Source organism: Galleria mellonella, unplaced genomic scaffold (assembly GCF_026898425.1).
Source record: "Galleria mellonella isolate WM207_F2 unplaced genomic scaffold, CSIRO_AGI_GalMel_v1 utg116, whole genome shotgun sequence".
NCBI lineage: Eukaryota > Metazoa > Arthropoda > Insecta > Lepidoptera > Pyralidae > Galleria > Galleria mellonella.
The window spans coordinates 1,438,176-1,457,624 of NW_026441978.1; the positions used below are offsets into that span (position 1 = coordinate 1,438,176).

General features: G+C 34.9%; 1 protein-coding gene across 2 annotated transcripts in view; it reads left to right on the forward strand.

The window, feature by feature from the left end:
- LOC113514011 (protein winged eye) overlaps positions 1–19,449 on the forward strand; it is a 157,100-nt gene that overhangs the window by 121,672 nt on the left and 15,979 nt on the right. The window contains exon 8 of one of the 2 annotated variants that reach the window (XM_026897997.3): positions 15,398–15,556. In XM_026897997.3, coding sequence (XP_026753798.2) covers positions 15,398–15,556 — 159 coding nt within the window. The remainder of the gene's footprint in view (positions 1–15,397; positions 15,557–19,449) is intronic. The other variant, XM_052894420.1, reaches the window with a different exon arrangement.

A 19,449-nucleotide genomic window follows, 5' to 3' on the forward strand; every position in this document is an offset into this window, starting at 1 on the left:
TTACCGACCCTCTTCACCCCTTTTTTGAAGAACCTCATAATGTAGTCCCTTGGAGAAACCTCGATACACTTTCCATAACCTGAGCGTTCGTGGGAGGAAACATTTATTACAGTAATGTTTTTTACATTACTAATGAACAAAAATATTAAGTATACATACATACATACATATCTGTCACGCCTGTCTCCCATTAGGGTAGGCAGAAACAATGGAACGCCAAATGCTTCGATTCAAACAAACCTCTTTCGCTTCTTCCACATTCATCAATCTTGTCATACACGCTCGCCGGTTACGGGTACTTTTAAATATTAAGTATATAGGTCAAATTATTAGTTGCGTTACTCACAGCATGAGTAAGTGACGCTCCACTTCCGAGTGTTATCAGGTCACCTGATAAGTGGACCCGGCCGCGCTAGCCACGCGTGTTTATATATTTATATATTTTTTTAATGGATGATAATGGAATGGTAATCCCACCCGCGCTATCAGTATACACCGGCAGGGCACTAATGAAGGATGATAGGTGAGGATGGAGAAGGCCAGTTAGCCCATCGTGACGAATTCCACAAGAATTGTTCACGATGGTTTCCAGGGGGAACCACGTGGAGGTCGACCGAATAATGCATATTGCTAGCAATAGGGCTGTCAAACTCCATTGCTAACAATCCCTTTCCCCTTGTTTATATATTTACTATCGACATCTATCAACTTCTCTATCACTATTCACTGCTGAAGTAACTAACTAAAACAATGTTACACAATCATGTTTAAACGGCTAAATTGATTAAAATAAAATATGTCTTGGATATGTTTAGCTAAAAGTTAGTATACAATATTACCTCTTCATTCTCATGCATTACTAGTATTTTTTTTTATGGATGATAATGAAATGGTGACTCCGTCCGCGCTATCCGGTATACGCTGGCGTTGGCGCCAGTGAGGGATGATGGATGAGAATGAAAAAAAGCAAGTCAGTTAGCCCATCGTGATGAATACATATAGAATCCAGCACGATGGTTTCCAGGGGGAACCACGTGGAGGTCGACCTGACAGTGTATATTGTTAGCAATGGAACTGGTAGTCCACATTACTAACAATCCCTTCCCCCTATTACTAGTTAGTATTTGAGTTTTAATATAATTAAATAAAAATATATCTTATAGACAGAGACTTATCGTCATCATCGTCATCATTTCAGCCATTATTCGTCCTCTGCTAGACATAAGCGTCCCCCATAAAGACGTATGTAATAAGTAAAATATTTATTTGGCTCTCGAAAACTTTTGTCGTTAGATAATTTTACAAATATTTTTTGATATTAGAAATAAAATCCTATTTTCTATTAATATTATAAACGTCAGAGTTTATTTCTGATATTTATTTAGTTATTTTAACCACGTTAAAATGATTAAACGAATTTGAATCACTTACCGTTTATTAACAGGGTACAGAGGCTTAATATCTTAGTCTTCTGGAATGGGGCGGGTTATGGGGGGAGGGGCAATCATGGGCGAAACAGTATGCTCTGTTGTCCTTTGTAGTGTTCGTGTCTAAAGGCGACGGTTACCATTTACCATAAGGTGGGCCGTCTTGTTTTCCATTTTAAAGTGCATAAAAAAATAGCACATAGGTTAACCTAACAGAACAACAAAATTTGCAATAAAACTACGCAATACAATGTCTAAATTAATAATCAGAGACCAAATGAAAAAAAAAATACTATGGTGTGGCATCGTATTTATCTTTTCTCGAAATAAAAAAAAAAATAAAAAAGTAAAAAATATTAGATTACTAAGCTGTTGCACAAAAAAATATATGTACATGTGAACTATAAAATAGCAGATGTAGCTGCTATTATATGCTTATAGTTTTAACCGGCGATTTAATTTAATTAACAAAGCCCGGTGCACTATGATTGCGACACGGTTGGCGGCTGGCCGACAGCGACAGAGCGCCAGTCTATTTACGACACGCTTCACTACATCCACGTAACACGATGGCTATTTTAATTCTAGAATAGGGACGCTATTAACTGGCCTAGATTTCCCTGTGTAATGCGAAAAAAAAAAACAAATATAAAATTTATCGATATTGCAGAAAATAACGTTTTGTAATACCTATCTATTCGATTTGCACTTTAGATTTTTAGCTTTAAATTACAAAATAACGTTGTCAATTTATTTAATATCGTTTTTACATAATATTGAATGAAAATACACCTTTTTCGCGGAAAACTAGAGCTTGGTCGGAAAATCCTAGGTGCATCCGGGTCATTCGGCGTCGGATAAACCCTTTTCTTCAGCGCGCGTGATACTAGGCAAGCAGCGCGAGTGAGGAGGTGTATCGGAGCGCCACGCCGCGTCTAATCGTGAGAGTGAGCGAGAGCGACTTATCGTTGGAATGCTGCAGACAAAATGAGACATAGCATCGGTGAAGGTCAACTGATAGGAAACACAGCGTAGCTCCGTTATAGATTAAACAATGGAGGTACAATATTTGTTTATTCATTAAAATGTAAATACGGCAAGTTTTATGAGATTATTTTATGTGTTAAAAAGCACTGCAGCCATATTGTATTTAATATTGAGTGGTAGTAAAATAACTCTTTTACAAACTGAAATCTTGTAGCGTAGGTGATTAAAATATAAAAAAAATGTAAGTGCGATTGTTACTAGTTGAAAACTTTAATCTTAATTACTAAGCAAACGCTAATTATATTTAAACTTAATATCAATTGTGCAATGACAAGATGTGACTAGTACCTAAAAGTTAAATATCACATCATTGCTCAGTACAATAGCAGATATAGTAGGAAAATCGTCGCAGAATACTATTTTAGTAATAATAACAACAATCATTTCATATTTCGCAGAACATAGTTTTAAATTCATATTGTACATGGTTTCACACTTCTATTCGAAAGTCTCTCTTTAATTATACTCTGTACCAACGTAAAGTAAAAGAGATACCGCTCTGTGTAAAAGCGAAATAGGTAGACTAACACGTGCTTCCTTTCATAATGTTTTCGCCTCCTCGCGTTGCTGCCTCTCCAATATCACATCTCATGTGGGAATTTGTTACGTGCTGATTCAGTTATTTTTTTTACTTTTTTTTTTATTCAATAACAATGCTAGGACAGAGAGATTGTTTTTTTTAACTACTTTCTGTCTGTCTCTAGATTATAGGTAGGTCTGTAGTTATTTATCCAGAGATGAATATATTTTTATGCAACTTAGAATGGCAAAGATGGAAGTGGTAATCGTCGCTTATAACAGTGCCATGGACATAATAAAGTATACATAATAGAATACTGTGTCGCCCGCCTATGATACTTCATGCGTATGCGTATAAAGAGGATTGGAAACTAATATTTTTGATTCAAGTTCGCAATTGAAGTTTCCTTACATTAAATATTGAATCATTCAACATTTAATGGAATTAGTAATTAAGTATCGAAACAATTTTACTTTTTCTTTTATGGAATTCTATTAATTATTAAATTATATTAAATTATTTTATTATAAATGCGTTATACAGTTTGTAAGAATAGACAGTTGGATGCTTGTTTTTACTTTACATTTAAAATTATTGAAGAAATTTGAATGAAATTTGGTACACGGATAAGTTATATGTTAACTTAGTACATAGGATACTATACGTACTGATTCACGTGGACGAAGCCGCGGGATACAGCTAGTAATCAATATATGAAATTAACAAAAAACCTATTAGATTTGGGACTACGGGTAATATTTTTAATCCATGTAGGTATATAGCTTTTTATAGATATCTGATTTATTTTTACTTCGTAAATTGATGTCCTAATAGGGTATATTTAGTGGGAAGGGATTGTTTAGCAATATGGCTGTTAGTACTTATTTATTTACGTTTTATTTTTGCATGCCCCGCTTTCGATGGAAAAATCCTGTCTTTAAAAATAAATAAGTTCCAAAACCGCGCTTTGCCTGAAAAAAAAATGTCAACGTTGGTCATTACAAAGGACTTTATAAATTTAGATTAGTATGTAAGAAATAATCAGGATAGTAAGGAAAGAATTGCCTTAAGGGATGCTCAGGATTTCCATAACCGTCCACTGCTGGGGGGGAAACGGATTGTTAGCAACGGTGATTAGCAACCCTATTCCTAGCAATATACCCTATCAGAGCTATCTCCTCGCGGTTCTCCCTGGAAACCATCTTGATTAATTCATTGGTAAATTTGTCACGATGGGCTAACTGACCTGCTTCATCTTCACTTATCATCCCTCACTGGTGCCCTGCCAGAGTATACCGACAGCGCAGGCGGGGTTACCATTCCATTATCATCCATTAAAAAATCTCCATAAGGAGGGATTTGTCAATAGTTGCCACGCTTGACAGTCAGTTTGGTAACCGTAGTTAGGTTTTAGCCGTGTTTTTGGACGCTATTGCCCATCCCTCGGTCATTATGTTACCTATATATATATATATATATATATATATATATATATATAAGATATGGAATTATGCAAGCGTGCCTAATCCGATCCCTTATTATATCGGCTTCCGAAAACGAAACACGCTTCCAAACTAAACTTGTATCGAAACTGAGACCGGTTTCAGTGTAGATATGCGATCAGCTGGCCCGTATTCAGCGACCAATATAAATTGACCTACCGAACTTAGTACAGGTGCCCTTTGTGTTATAAACTTTTAATGGGGCGCGGGACGCGCGGGAGGTCAGCTGTTAATGGACACATTGTGTAATATACATAATCGAATGCCTCGCAGTGATCCGTAATAAATTAAATGTTGATTTTTTTGGAATTTCAAAGCTGTTCTCAGGATGGATGGACTGTTTTAGTGGAATTACTTTATGAAGGCATTATTAGAATTTTATTTGGATGCGATAAAATTGTATGTTGTTGGGTATTTGTTAATTGCTATTCAAAAATTTCACATTTTTCTCACATACACCTTTTATATATCCATTATAAATGAGAAAGTGGGTCTGTCTGTCTGTTTCGTATTTATGGTTAGACAAATTCCAATTAAAAATTTATAGGAAATAAATTTATTTATTTACTAACAATCCGACCCGGCTTCGCACGAGCAGACTGAATTTTCAAAAATCAATACATATAATAAAAGAAGTTTCAGCCAATTCAACTGATCGGTTATTGTATAGCATTTTAAATGTGATTATTTAGATTTATATAACTTTTTTATTTATGAACCGATTGAAATAAAACAAACAAGCTAAAGTAAACTAAGCTGAGCAAACCGTAACGCATTAGTGAAAATCGGATTCAAATCGGTTAAGCCATTTCTGAGATTAGCGTGCACAAACGTACAGACAAACAGGCGAAAATTCTAAAAATCATTGTTTTGGGTTCTATTACGTTCATAAAGCCCTCTATAATAGTTTTTCTTTTAATATCTTCCATATATGGAGAGCGACCAGTTACGATTTTATATATATATATATATATATATATATATATATATATATATATATATATATATATATATATATATATTTAAAAAAAAAAAGAAATAATTTATTAGATGCACAAGATATTAATTTATTTATTTTACATTTTAAAAGTAAAAAGAGAGAGAGTAAATATTAATGAGAAGTGATACAAAAGGCGGCCTTATCGCTAAGCAATCTCTTCCAGACAACCTTTGGGTAGAGGACATTGAGAAAAAGACAAAGGGTAGGTGGCGCACTGTCTATACTAAGATAGCTTTACTACAAGATAATTTACAGCATCAATACACACTGTACTGTATGTGTCATGACAAGTTGTAGGGCCTGATATAAGTACATAAGTTGGAGTCAAAACTCTTAACCAGTCGTATTGTCTTGTGAAGTACACACACAGACACACACCACATACACCACACACACAGGGGGGAAAGGGATTGATTGTAATGGAGACTGAGAATCCCATTGCTAGCAATATACCCAACCAGGTCGCCCTCCTCGCGGTTCCCCCTGGAAACTATCATGGTTAATTCCTGATGAATTCATCATGATGGGCTAACTGGCCTGTTTTCATGCTCATCTATCACCTTTCACTGGTGCTCCGCCAGCGTATCCCGTTAGCGCAGGTGGGACATGTGCATTGGTGGTGAGATCTAAATGAAATAATTGCATTATACAAATTAGTTACACAATTGTGAGTACTGCTAAAAAGCCTATGTTTAATATCTATATGCACGTATATGATAACACGAGTCCTGCTTCCTACAGGACAGGCTCAGCCTAGTGTAGGAAGCAATGATAAATTCTGTGCTAATACAAACTTACTTTGTTAAATAAATATATCTTTATTTTTATCTTTATCTTTCGACTGATTTTGCTAGTCTTATCAGTCGAAATTTGAAACAGGTTGGTCAAAAGTGGTTTTGACTGAAAACTATTGGTTATTAGTACTTTTGACTGACGCTCTTCGTCATAAGTACTGCTCATGTCTATAGGCGACGGTTACCACTTACCATCAGGTGGGCCGTCATCTTGCTTGTCATTCTAAGTTGTATAAAACAAAAAAAGTAGTTTTAACTGCAATAAAGCATCAGGCAAAACTTCAAAAGTACTATTATCTCGTTAGATGTGAATAAGAAAGATATTTATTAAATGTGAAATCGTTTATTACGAAAAATCAGGCATTACAATCAATACAAAGAAAACATACTAACCTAACCTAATTTAAGTAAAGTTTTGATGGGTGAAAATGGCATGGTAACCCCACCTGCGCTAACGGGATACGCTGGCGGAACACCAGTGAAGGGTGATAGATGAGAATGAAAACAGGCCAGTTAGCCCATCATGATGAATTCATCAGGAATATCGGTGCAGACCTCACGCTACCATCCGTCGTCAGAAGGATGGTAGCCAATCCTGGGAGGCGATGGTGTCCTTTTCCGAGCAGATTATGCAACAAAAAGAGGCCGAGGAACGGGACCGGGAGTCGGATCCAACTTCAAATCCACTCCGAAGAAAACGGGACCGACAGCGAAATCGCAGTCAGTCCTCAAGAGGGGCCTTAAGCGCTGAACACGGGGGTGTCCGATGCACTATAATGAAAAGGCCTCTGAGTCGGGGAACGTGCTCTTGTTTCGGCACGTCTTCTTCATAGATGAACTGGGAGTTAGGCTCCTAGAGGCGGGCTCCCCCTCCTTGGAATGGGGTTGAGTAACGACGTTGGCGTTGTTGCGGAGTAGTAAGTAATAAACCGGAACCGCAGCAACGCTGCCGTTAGTCGTAGCCGAGGAACACGTGGCGGTTTTAGTCGGTAAGAGTCCGGCAGTATCCACATGCCTCCCCCGGGGTGTGTGGGTCTCCATGAGGATTTCCCCACGTAAAAAAAGGACTTTTTAAGAATTTTTACTGATACAACCAGACAAAACCACTATTATTCTAGTGAAAAGTATTATTGATTAAAGCATACAGTCAAAAGTACTTTTGTCTGCTTTTATTACTCAATAGTACTTTTGACTGGTAAAGAGTTTTGACTGCAACACATTATATGTGGGGGAGAAAAGGGATTGTTAGTAATGGATACTAAGAATCCCATTGCTAACAATATATCCAACCAGATCGACCTGTTCGCGGTTCCCCCTGGAAACTATCATGATTAATTCCTGATGAATTCATCATGATGGGCTAACTGGCCTGTTTTCATCCTCGTCGATCATCCTTCACTGGTGCCCCGCCAGCGTATCCCATTAGCGCAGGCGAGGTTACCACTCCATTTTCATCCAATAAAAAAAAAAAAACACATAATATGTATCCTTAAATGATATCTTTTAAGTGGAAGATATTAAATGATTTTGTGTCTTGACGTCATGCATGCATCATTAGAATATACGTACTGTATATATTTAATTGAATGTCCATTTTTATCTTCACACAAACCCTTATGTGGGGTGGACATTGGGTATTTATATGTCGTTTAAAATTTGCGATTAATTTAAAACCTAATTAATCTTATAGTTAATTAAGTACCTCTATGTCTAGTGATAAGATTTTGTATTGCTGTTCTACGAATGAAATAACTTAGCTGATAGGTAAAGTTTTACAATACTAAAAGGGTCATTAATGACACTATTAAGCATAGATTAGATTTAAGCATTTATGAATAGTAAATCACCAGAGGGAGACTTTGTACAAAAGTCGATTGCTTGGGTACCTCTGTCCCATTCGTGCTTCTACCGTTGTTGTGAGCATATTGTTGGTATGTCTTTTATAAATAAATAAATAAATAAGTAGCACTTTGTGAGAATCTTTCTTCTATACTTTCATGTTTTTTAACACTCAATTTAATCTTTTTTTTTTTCAACTGATTTCAAAAAGAGGTTTCTCAATTCGCTTGTACTTTATTATGTTTGTTAGCTCATAATAGCGTCAGTTATAAACGGATTGGAAAAATTCTTTGTTTATCTGAAAATATATATTTACAGACTGGTCTCATAGAAATAATATCCAAATTGGTTAAGTAGTTTCGTTTTTAGATAAAAATAAATTGGTTTTGTCACAAATAAAGTCGATTTTTTGTGCAACACAATTTTGTATTATTAGGTAGTCACATTCATGGACAAAATATTATCTCAGACAAATGTGTTACACAAAAAAGAACCTTAATGAAAATTCTAAAAAAGGGTTAAAGTAAAAAATTTAAAAATTCTCGCTTGCACCGTGCTTAACCAATTGCTTATGGAAATATTGAAATTATTGAAGTCAAGTAGCTTTAATTAATGTAACGTATTTACATGAATGCATTTAGTATTGAAGTAAACAAGTACTTTGTACATAATACAGTGAGGGTCCAATAGTTACACCTTGTGGCACTCCTACATTTTTTTACGGTGCTTTTTATGAAAGTTGATAACTTGATCTGTATTGTTTTTTTTTATAACGTATTCTTTAATTAATTTTTTAATGCATCGCTAAGTTGGACGTGAATTATGTATGATGTTATGTATGTAAATAGTTGGTGTCACTATCAACGATATACTAGCTACTACTGACTTTACTATATTGTATATTTTAATAATGGCTGGAAATATTTTGATATATTGACTTTGACATAATTTTAAAATTACCTTTTTTTATATAACTTAGAATGGCAAACAAGCTGACGGTCCACCTGATGGAAAGTGGTAACATTCCATGAGATGGACCGTCATGGGTGGAAATAGATAATGAAAATAACAAAGCAATTTGTAAATAAATATACGTGTGTTCAAAATAATAATAATAATAAATTAAAATTTAATAATTAATAAAATATGACAACATTAGAATAAACTGCGCGCGCAACCTCGCATGCGCTTTTGTTGCCTACTTTTTATTTCTAACTTTAAAAGTTTTACCATATATAGCTTTTTTAGTTTGTTACTGGTATACACCACGTAGGTTTATTATATTAATTTTGAATTCGCCTTTGGAATCAAGAGGGAATCAATTCATGAAATAAAATTACAAATTTTCGGATACAATTTCGTGTTTTCATTCGAAAATCGGTTCAGCAAATGGAGCTTATTTGTCATAAATCCTACCATAATAGTCCAAAGAACGATATTTTAACACTTTTAATAGTTTTAAACGGTATGTATTATGTAATTTTTACATCAAATTTGTCTTTTGTTCGACTCCGAAATTTCGAAGAATGTTTCATGGTACATTCTCAGCTTGCATGCTGTCGCACGTCGACTCATCTGGATCTTTTGTTCTTCTTACCTTATTTTAAAAAACAATAAGTTTAGATCTTAATTCTTTTTTGTACAAATATTTATTTATTTATACTTTATTGTAATACATAAAAATATGACAGAGGTAAGCAAATGTACAAAGACGAGCATAACTCTATAAGAGTTATCGTCAAGCAAAGTGGAAAGGAGCATCATTGTCAGCAGGTAGAGCGGTGTACAATACTGTGCTTGAGCACCTCTGTCCCGTTCGTGTTTCTACCGTGAAGCAGTTGTGTTTGCATGGCTGTGTTTCGGTTTGAAGGGTGGGATATGGCAGTGAATTTACAGGGTACAGAGGAATAAGAACTGAGTCCTCAGGAATGTCAATACATGGGGGGTTTCATGGGCGAAACAGTATACTCTGTTATGTCCATGATACCGCTCATGTCTATCTATAGGCGATGGTTACCACTTTCCATCAAGTGGGCAGTCAACTTGTTTTCCATTCTAAGTTGCATAAAAAAAATGTTTTGTAACTTAGGATGACCGAATTAAACAAATGAGCTACTCGCATTCAAAGGTACTCTTTTGTTTTTTTCTTTTTTTTTTTTTTTATAAATACAACGTGTCCACTGTCCAGTGTCCATTATTCAGAGTCCCATTTGTTTGCATTATAAAAAAAATAATTTTAATTGGTCCCTAAGTTTGCTTCAAATAATGCATTGTTTGAGATTACGACCGTTAATTACCTGCGCCGGTGTACCTATGCCAGTTTATTATTTTGTGCATTTGTTTCGACGCAATAAATTACACACCTCGACCTATTGCAGTTAGACACGTTCATTATACCATAAACTTTATGGCGTGATTAATAAGTGCATTTTGCTTTTTGTTCTATAAACTGTTTGTTGAAGGACTTAGTAAAGTAGGCATAGGTAAAATGGATATTGGGGGGGGGGGGGGGTAGTTATTGTTAGCAATGGAGTTTGACAGCCCCCTTGCTAGCAATATGCCTCATTAGGTAGATCTCCACGTGGTTCCTCCTGGAAACCATCGTGAACAAATCTTATTGAATTCGTCCCAATGGACTAACTGACCTGCTTCATCCTCACCTATCATCCTTCACTGGTGCCCCTCCGGTGTATATGGATAGCGCAAGTGGGGTTACCATTCCATTATCATCCATTAAAAAAAATATGGATATTGTATTTCTCTGGACATTGATAGTGGAAAAAAGGTCATCACTCATTTCGATATCGCCCATATTAGTTGGATATCTATTGATGAATACGTTAATATTTGTTAACCAATATTATTTTTTGATAACAGACTTATATATATATATATATATATATATATATATATATATATATATATATTACAATTAGGTTAAAAACGTTTGTGTTTGCTGGAAAAGATCTCTTACAGAGTTAAGCTCGCCTGTTGTACATCTTCATTTAATGTAAATTATAACAATGTAATTTATGTGTACAATAAATTATAAATAAATGAACGTTTATACCAAGAGTTGCCGGAGTGTTGCAACGTCGGAATTATATGTCAATTAAATATTTTTGTTTGATTATTTAACAATTAGGATCGTATTCCACAAAAACACCGACATCAATTGTGACAACACCAGTTATTTTGTTTCAAAATTAATTGATTTTAATAAAAATTCTAAAGACCGAATCTGTAAATATAGGAAATATAAATATTTAGATAAAAAAAAATCCAAGTCGGTTTACAACAGAAGGTGTTTTGAGGTAACAAACATAAAAAAATACAACCGAATTGAGAAGCTTCTTTTTGAAAATATACCTGGGTATAAGTAGGTATCGTTAAGAAGTGTCGATACAAATCAAAATTGAGTTAAACCACTCTATGTTCTCGTATATAAATTCATAGAAACAAAAATAAGTACCTAAGACTATGGTTTTACTTAATCAGCAAATGTAATGCAATTAGAAGGAATTATCCTAAAACGTGGCGTGGCGTGAGTTTACTGGGTACAGAGGAATAACACCTGAGTCCTCGGGAATGGCAACGCATGGGGGGTATCATGGGCGAAACAGTATACTCTGTTATGTCCATGGTACTGCTCACGTCTATAGGCGACGGTTACCACTTTCCATCAGGTGGGCCGTCAGCTTGTTTGCCATTCTAAGTTGTATAAAAAAACTTAAGATTTTAATGACAATAAGTAATTTATAAATTCAGAAGCAAAACATGTAGTAGATGCAAATTTTTTTTTGTGATGAATTTATGTACAATTTACCTATTCTATAACTAGTTCATTCATAAATACTTAAACCTTCTACAAACTTTTTTTACTATTATACAGTTTTGTCACGTTCTTTCAAATTAGGGATTAAGCACAAAAGAAAGAAACAAAACAGTTCTATAGCTAAACTAGGTTTATGAGAAGTTTCACGTTTTTATGAATAAGGGAATTAGTTTTGGGACTGCTTAAAGATTTCCTCATTTATTTATGAAAATGTTACAAACCATTCATAAACCTATTTTAGCTATTGATATGTTTTGTCCTTCTCTTTTGCGTTAATTTCTTATTTCGAAAGACAATGACAAATTATTTTATAATAGCTGATATAGTTTTATAGGATATTTTAGTTTTTATGAATAGGTAAGGGAAATCAGTTTCATGCCATTTATAACTATATAAAACATTGAATTGATCCTTTTTCAATACGCTATGCCACGCGTCAAAATTTCGTCATTTAACTTCAGATCCCTAAAATTTAAAAGTTTAAATTAATTTTTGGGTAATAATTACAAGTTTATTGGTAGAAGGTTTCGTAAGTATACATTATATTTTAATGTAATAACAGCCCGTTTAACTTACGTATAATTAGATCAAGAAGGTTCGACTAGTTTCGGGACCATTCCGGAGCCTTAGTAAGTACGTAAGTTAAACCAGTGGTTTATTACAGTTAAATATAATCGGAGTTGTTAATCAAAATAATCGAATCAATTTTTGGATGAATATTCTAGATAAAAATATTATCATTGTTTTTCTATATTGCGATTTTAAGAAGTTATGGTTTCAAACTTCAAAGGGAGAAATTTAAACCGTCAGTTTTAAACACACTATTGGATTGGAAGTATAGCTAAGTTTCCACGTCGGCGCAAGAGGACTTTAACTAATAATTTTTTTTTTTTAACTATATTTTCACTTATTTTTATATTACGATCACGGTTTTTTGGGGAAATTGTTCGGCTTCGTCAATTGTATTTATAACTACCCGCATTTTGAAAAAAATGTGACTTATAAATACTTATAGATAGATATTTACTTAGTTTTTTTTTTACATACTACGTCTAGCTCAGTCGTACGTCAAATATTGTTTAAGTCTGCCTTGATTTACTTCAGAAATCTATATCACTCGAAAATGGTTCTTTAGAGCGTTCATACGAGATATGGGAAAGGCCCAATTAATCTGTCAATTTTCAAATTTTTTTAAATATTTTTCAACTGTTTTTTGATTAAACACTTAAAATATTGTCTGCTAGCGAAATTAAAGTTTAATCATGCAATTATATTCTTGTCTGTCATCGAAAATTTGGATTTCGATAGCAAAAATGTATTTGGAAAAAACTGAACCAAAATATGAAGTAGGTGCAAGGTTTTTGGCAGTAGATTTGCATGCAACTAACGTATTCTACTAATAATGTTTCAGTTTTTTTTATGCAACTTAGAATGGCAAACAAGCTGACAGCCCGTCTGAAACATTGAAATTTGTTCAATTGTTTTTAAAAATTGACAGAGTTCGGTAAGCAAGTTATGAACTCTCTTAAGCTTTTTTCGACAGTTTTAGTAATTTAGTTGAATAGTGAGTAAAAAGTTAGAAAGTTTTGCACAAATATCTAAACTATCTTAATATATAATCTTATCCCAACCAGTCTGAAACAACATCTCAGACGGTTGGGAGTCCGAGGCGGTTCACTCCCGGGAAAGATACAGAAAGCGGTGCTCTTAGATTCTGCCCGCATTGTACGCCGGTTTCTCTCCCTGGGACTCTGAACCCCGGCCGACTGTGCTTCTGCCGGGGGTTAGTTTGTCATCTCCTCTCCTTAAGAGGGGAGATGTGAATTTTTCTAGAAATTTAAAAATAATAATAAATAACTATAATAATCTTTATTTCCTACTTACAAGGAATATTTAACATTGTGTGACTATTCAGTATTTTAAATTCAAATTATTATCCTTGTGAGAGTCTGGAGTCTGAACTAGGTCGAAACCTGTACTTCAGATCTCCAGGCTCTCTCCGGAGTTTTACAATATATTACTATATTCGACTATAAGACATAATCTGCTCAAAATTTTGCTATACAAACACGTTTAGCAACTAAATTACGTAACATAACTCGCAACGAGATAATTACTAAAGCGGTCTGAATCGTGCTTTAGTAAAAAAAAAACTAAAGGCCATCGCTGATGCTATCTATCTTTTATTTTAATCGCTTAAGCGCTTTATGGTTAAGATATATCTACACCGAATGCCCTAATATCGACTATAAATTGTTTAGTCTAGTTTTTAATGTTACTGTAATAGCACGAATTATAAACGGGAAATCTTATGATTTTCTAGTAAAAGCTAAGAACTCTTAATACCAGATTAGAATTACCAGAGGGAGACTTTGTACAAAAGTCGATTGCTTGGGTACCTCTGTTCCATTCGTGTTTCAACCGTGAAGTAGTTGTGTTTGCATGGCTGTGTTTCGGTTTGAAGGGTGGGATATGGCAGGGAATTTACTGGGTACTGAGGAATAACACCTGAGTCGTCAGGAATCGCAACGCATGGAGAGTATCATGGGCGAAACAGTATACTCTGTTATGTCCACGGTACTGCTCATGTCTATAGGCGACGGTTACCACTTTCCATCAGGTGGGCCGTCAGCTTGTTTGCCATTCTAAGTTGTATAATAAAAACCTACCTAATAGTAATTATCTTCATAACTGTAGCAACTAATGGTAAAATTCCCCTCTATGGTATAGAGGTCTATGTTCAACAATGCGCAGATAATGCCTATTGTACTGGTTACATATAAGATTTACCAATATTTATAGGTTTTTACAGTAACATACCTATTAGGGATGGGTAATATATACCTAGTGATATCTATATATTTTTGACAATATATATATATATATATATATATATATATATATATATATATATATATATATATATATATTGGTCCAATAACTAATATGTTAAAAGATTTTCGAAAATACTCGTAGATATCCGATTGATTTGGCAATATCGAAATAGGTGATGACCTTTTTCCACAATTAATGTCCAGAAGAATCCAATATATAGATATCGGATCTATATATTGGATTCTTCTCGAATCCATATTACCCATGCCTGATACCTATATAACAGTACTTTTAGTTAAAGTATATTAGAACTATTTAATTATTTTCTATTTAGGTGATCGATAATTATTTATCAATATTCTTTTGTACTACTATGGTGGCAACAAGCATACGGCCCGTCTGATGGTAAACGAGGTTATCACTATGTAAATACTAACTGCATAATGTAGCATTCTCTACATCTGAGTATCGAAATATCTTATGATACATCTGAATAAATAGTCGCTAGAATAACAGCGACAAAGCGACGTTCTGTTCCACGCAACAATTATGTCTAATTAATATCGCATGTGTGCGCGACACGTGTCGCTCGTTGCAGGCACCGCGTCATTCTGTTGTCATTCCGCCACAGACGCAGCGCAGGCGGCCATGACGGTGGGCGTGGCCAATGTGCTATGCGACGATCGCTCCGCCCCCTTGGCGTGGCCTGCTGCTCCCACGGCGGCGCCCCCCGCACCTCTGTGGCAGTACCCGACCGGTAAGACACACCTCCGTTCGACTCATGCTCGCCTGGTAGCTACGCGCCAACTGCATTGCGAGACCGCCGTTTCAGCAACGATAGTTATCCCGCCTATTTGAATACAACACCTCTCCGGTCATGTTGCTTTGGTAGCGGCATTGCAACTGTACTTGTCCGGTCAATAGTACGCTGACCGGTTTTTGTTAACCGGACGAATTACATCGGCCGTTGTTCAAGAAGTGGTTGTTTCAACGAACGACTTCTCAAATCAGTCGGTTGTTCGATATCGCGTTTGCGCGGAGCTACTTTGGTTGGCGGGTTTTGTTCACATGTTATTTTTTATCTGTGTCCGTTAATTTTGATTTTAGAACAACAATGAATGACTGCCAGTTAAAAACAGTTAATTGCTTCCGTTCTAATTGCATTACTTTTGGTGATTAAGTATGCTTAGGTACTTATTTTTCTTTATATGAATTTATTTACAAGGACGTAGATAGATTGGTTGTATTCACTTTTGATTGGTATCGATACCTCTTAAAGGTACTTACCCAGGTATATTTTAAAAAAAAATCTTTTCAATTCGGGTTTTTTTTTTTATTTGAAAGAATATAGATATTTACAGATTGGCACCATAGAAATGGTATCAAAGTCGGTTTAGTAGGTTAGTTTTTAAATCAAAGTAACTATTTTTACCATAATTAAAATAGGGTTTTTTAGTTGTGGAATACTATAATCCCCTCCCCTCCCCCGCTCCGCCCCTAGCTACAGCCATGCTCGGATTTGATCGTTTAAAAAGTGCACTGCTAACGAAATGAAACGTTAATCTTGCAATAGGATTATATCGATAAAGTTGTCACTTAAAATTTGATTTTTTATTTAGGTATTTATTTATTTTATTTATACATTATTGTACACACTGATAATACAGCTATATCTCATTAGATCGATCTACACGCGGTTCTCTCTGGAAATCATTTTAGTTATATGTTATTCATATTGCTCTTATATATTGCTATGCAGATTACTAAATACCAAAAAAGTGTCCAAAAATTGTCCTCGTATTTTACTTTTCTCCAATCAATTTCCCAAAATTGTGCGAACACAATTTTTTTTACCCAAAACTGCAAAAATACCCTATCTGGTATTCTCTGATTCAACGGAATTTTAGTGTTAATAGTGTTTGGTCTGCATATGAATATTTATTAATTTGTTCACGACAGTAATTTAGAAAATGAATCGTTAATAATCGATATAACGAACCGTACTTAATAAATTACAATTCGGTGCTAAAATGTGTGTGATAGGAATGGATAATATATATATATATATATATATATATATATATATATATATATATATATATATATATATATATATATATATTAGTTACAATAGGTATCTATATACTAGTCTAATAACAAATAATTATGTTAAAAATACGTTATCCATAAAATAATATTACAGAGTTTTAACCCTTTGCACTCCAGCCTAGTAACTCATAGAGGATACCAATAACTAATTAACTTGACAATAATTTATTACAATGTAAACATATCATAAATACTATAGCATAAACACACGGTTTCGTTCACCTAAGTGTTAAGGGCGCTGAGTCAGTAAAACAAGCGTGTCCGAAGCCGCGACAGTGGATTTAATGTTAGCATTCTAATGGTACAAATACGGCGACAACGGATTGCAAAGGGTTAACATATTCCAAAATTGGTAGGTATGCGACAGATATGCACGATATCGAAATGTTCAGAGGGACCCAATATATAGATATCGGATCGGTATTCATATGACCCATGCCTAGTGAGTAAACATTACGTATCTATAAGAGTTTTCAACGACAAATTGCATGCACGAAGTTTATTATAGTTACTTACGAAATCCAAATTACCTGATACAATCATATAAAAAAAAAAATAAAAAAATAACAATAGAAACGAGAAAGTGAGAAATTCAACACTACTGTGAATAAAACGGTTAATGAAAGCGCTCATTATGTCATTTCATATTTAGCTTTAGTTACGAGGGTCGGATCAAAGGAGCCCATAATGAATAGATTCGGATTACGCGGGAACTCCTCTCACTTATGATGTGTTATTATTTTTAATTTGAAAAAATTATATACAGATAGTATAAATTTTAAAAAGTTTAAATAAAGTCCGACACAACTGACCTGGAAAAAAAGTCCAAATTTTTTGACCATAAATATTTTCCGAAATTTCCAAGCCGAACGAAACACAAATTGATATGTTAAAATTACGTAATACATACATACATACATAAAATATCGTTCCTTTGGACTGTTACGATAGGATTTATGACGAACGAATTGTTAAGATCCATTTATTGACTCGATTTCGGTACAACAAAAACACGAAATTAAATCCGAAAATTCGAGGTTCCATTTCATCGTATCATATTGGTCCATTCGTTTAGGAGCTACATTGCATTGAGCTGCATTACATTGCTTTTTTTTACATTGAGAGTAAAAATACAATCAGATAACATTATTTCAGTCGCAAAGTGCAACCTCCTTCTATGTTTTTAAGCAACTTCCAAAAGAAGGATATTTTTTATTTGTAATTTTTTTCAGATATATTACACGAATACCTCTCTATTTGTGTGGGGTTACTCTTGAAATAAATACCAATAGATCGAGACGTTTTGGACGCTCGAATGACAATAGATACTAACGAAATAGTAGGCCCATATTGGAACCGGCACTGAGATGCGATGCCTTTAAAACTAAAATTTCAATTTGCTATCGAAATCTTTATGTTTTGAACTAAGCATTGGTAATATCAGTACCGCTGCGATATCTATAACAACTCTTTGGAATCAACTTCCAGCAGCAGTATTTCCGAACCGATACGACAACATAACCTTCAAGAAAAGAGCATATTCCTTTTTAAAAGGCCGGCAGCACACCTGCAATGCCGTAGGTGTTGTGGGTGACCATGGGCGGCGGTAGTCACTTACCATCAGGTGAGCCGCATGCTCGTTTGCCCCCTGTGTTGTAAAAAAAAAAAAAAAAAATCTATATATTGGTTCCCTTAGTTATTTAGTTAGGGTCGACAAAGCAGGCGTAATGCCTCTGGTATTGCAGGCGTTCATAGGCTACGGTAATCGCTTACCATTAAGTGGGCCATATGCTTGTTTGCCACCTCAGTGGTATAAAAAAAAAAATTATAGTGGAAAAAAGTCATGATCATCAATCATATCATTTCGATATACTGTTTCGCCCATGATACCCCTATGCGTTGCCATTCCCGAGGACTCGGGTGTTATTCCTTTGTACCCTGTAAATTCACGCCATATCCCACCCTTCAAACTGAAACACAGCCATGCAAACACAATTGCTTCACGGTAGAAACACGAATGGGACAGAGGTACCCAAGCAATCGACTTTTGTACAAAGTCTCTTTAAATTTTCAGAATATTTTTTGCAATTGATACGATTAGAGTTGTAAAATGTAAATTCTCCCATTTCCGCATTGTCTCTCATTTGGACCGTTGTACGTGTGAGTCGTTACGTGGCTAATACAGTCAAGCTCTGCTAAGAAGCACAGAGGCTTCCTGGGATCTTTACAGGCCTGTTTTTTCTATCTAGATGTAATAATCGTTTTGATAGTCGTTGATTCAACGTTGGCACGACTAATTTTCACTGTCTGGTTTTGTATGTCAGTGCATCTTCAACGAATCCATGTTCGAAACTGCGAGAATGGAAGAGAAAGAAGTGGATACGGGTTTGTTCGTTCTTTCGTTTCGAAACCTCTTCTAGCTAGCTCTTATGAGGCATTGTTACCATAAGATTAATTTTTTTTATACAACATAGAATGGCAAACAAGCTGACGGCCCACCTGATGGAAAGTGGTAACCGTCGCCTATAGACATGAGCTGTA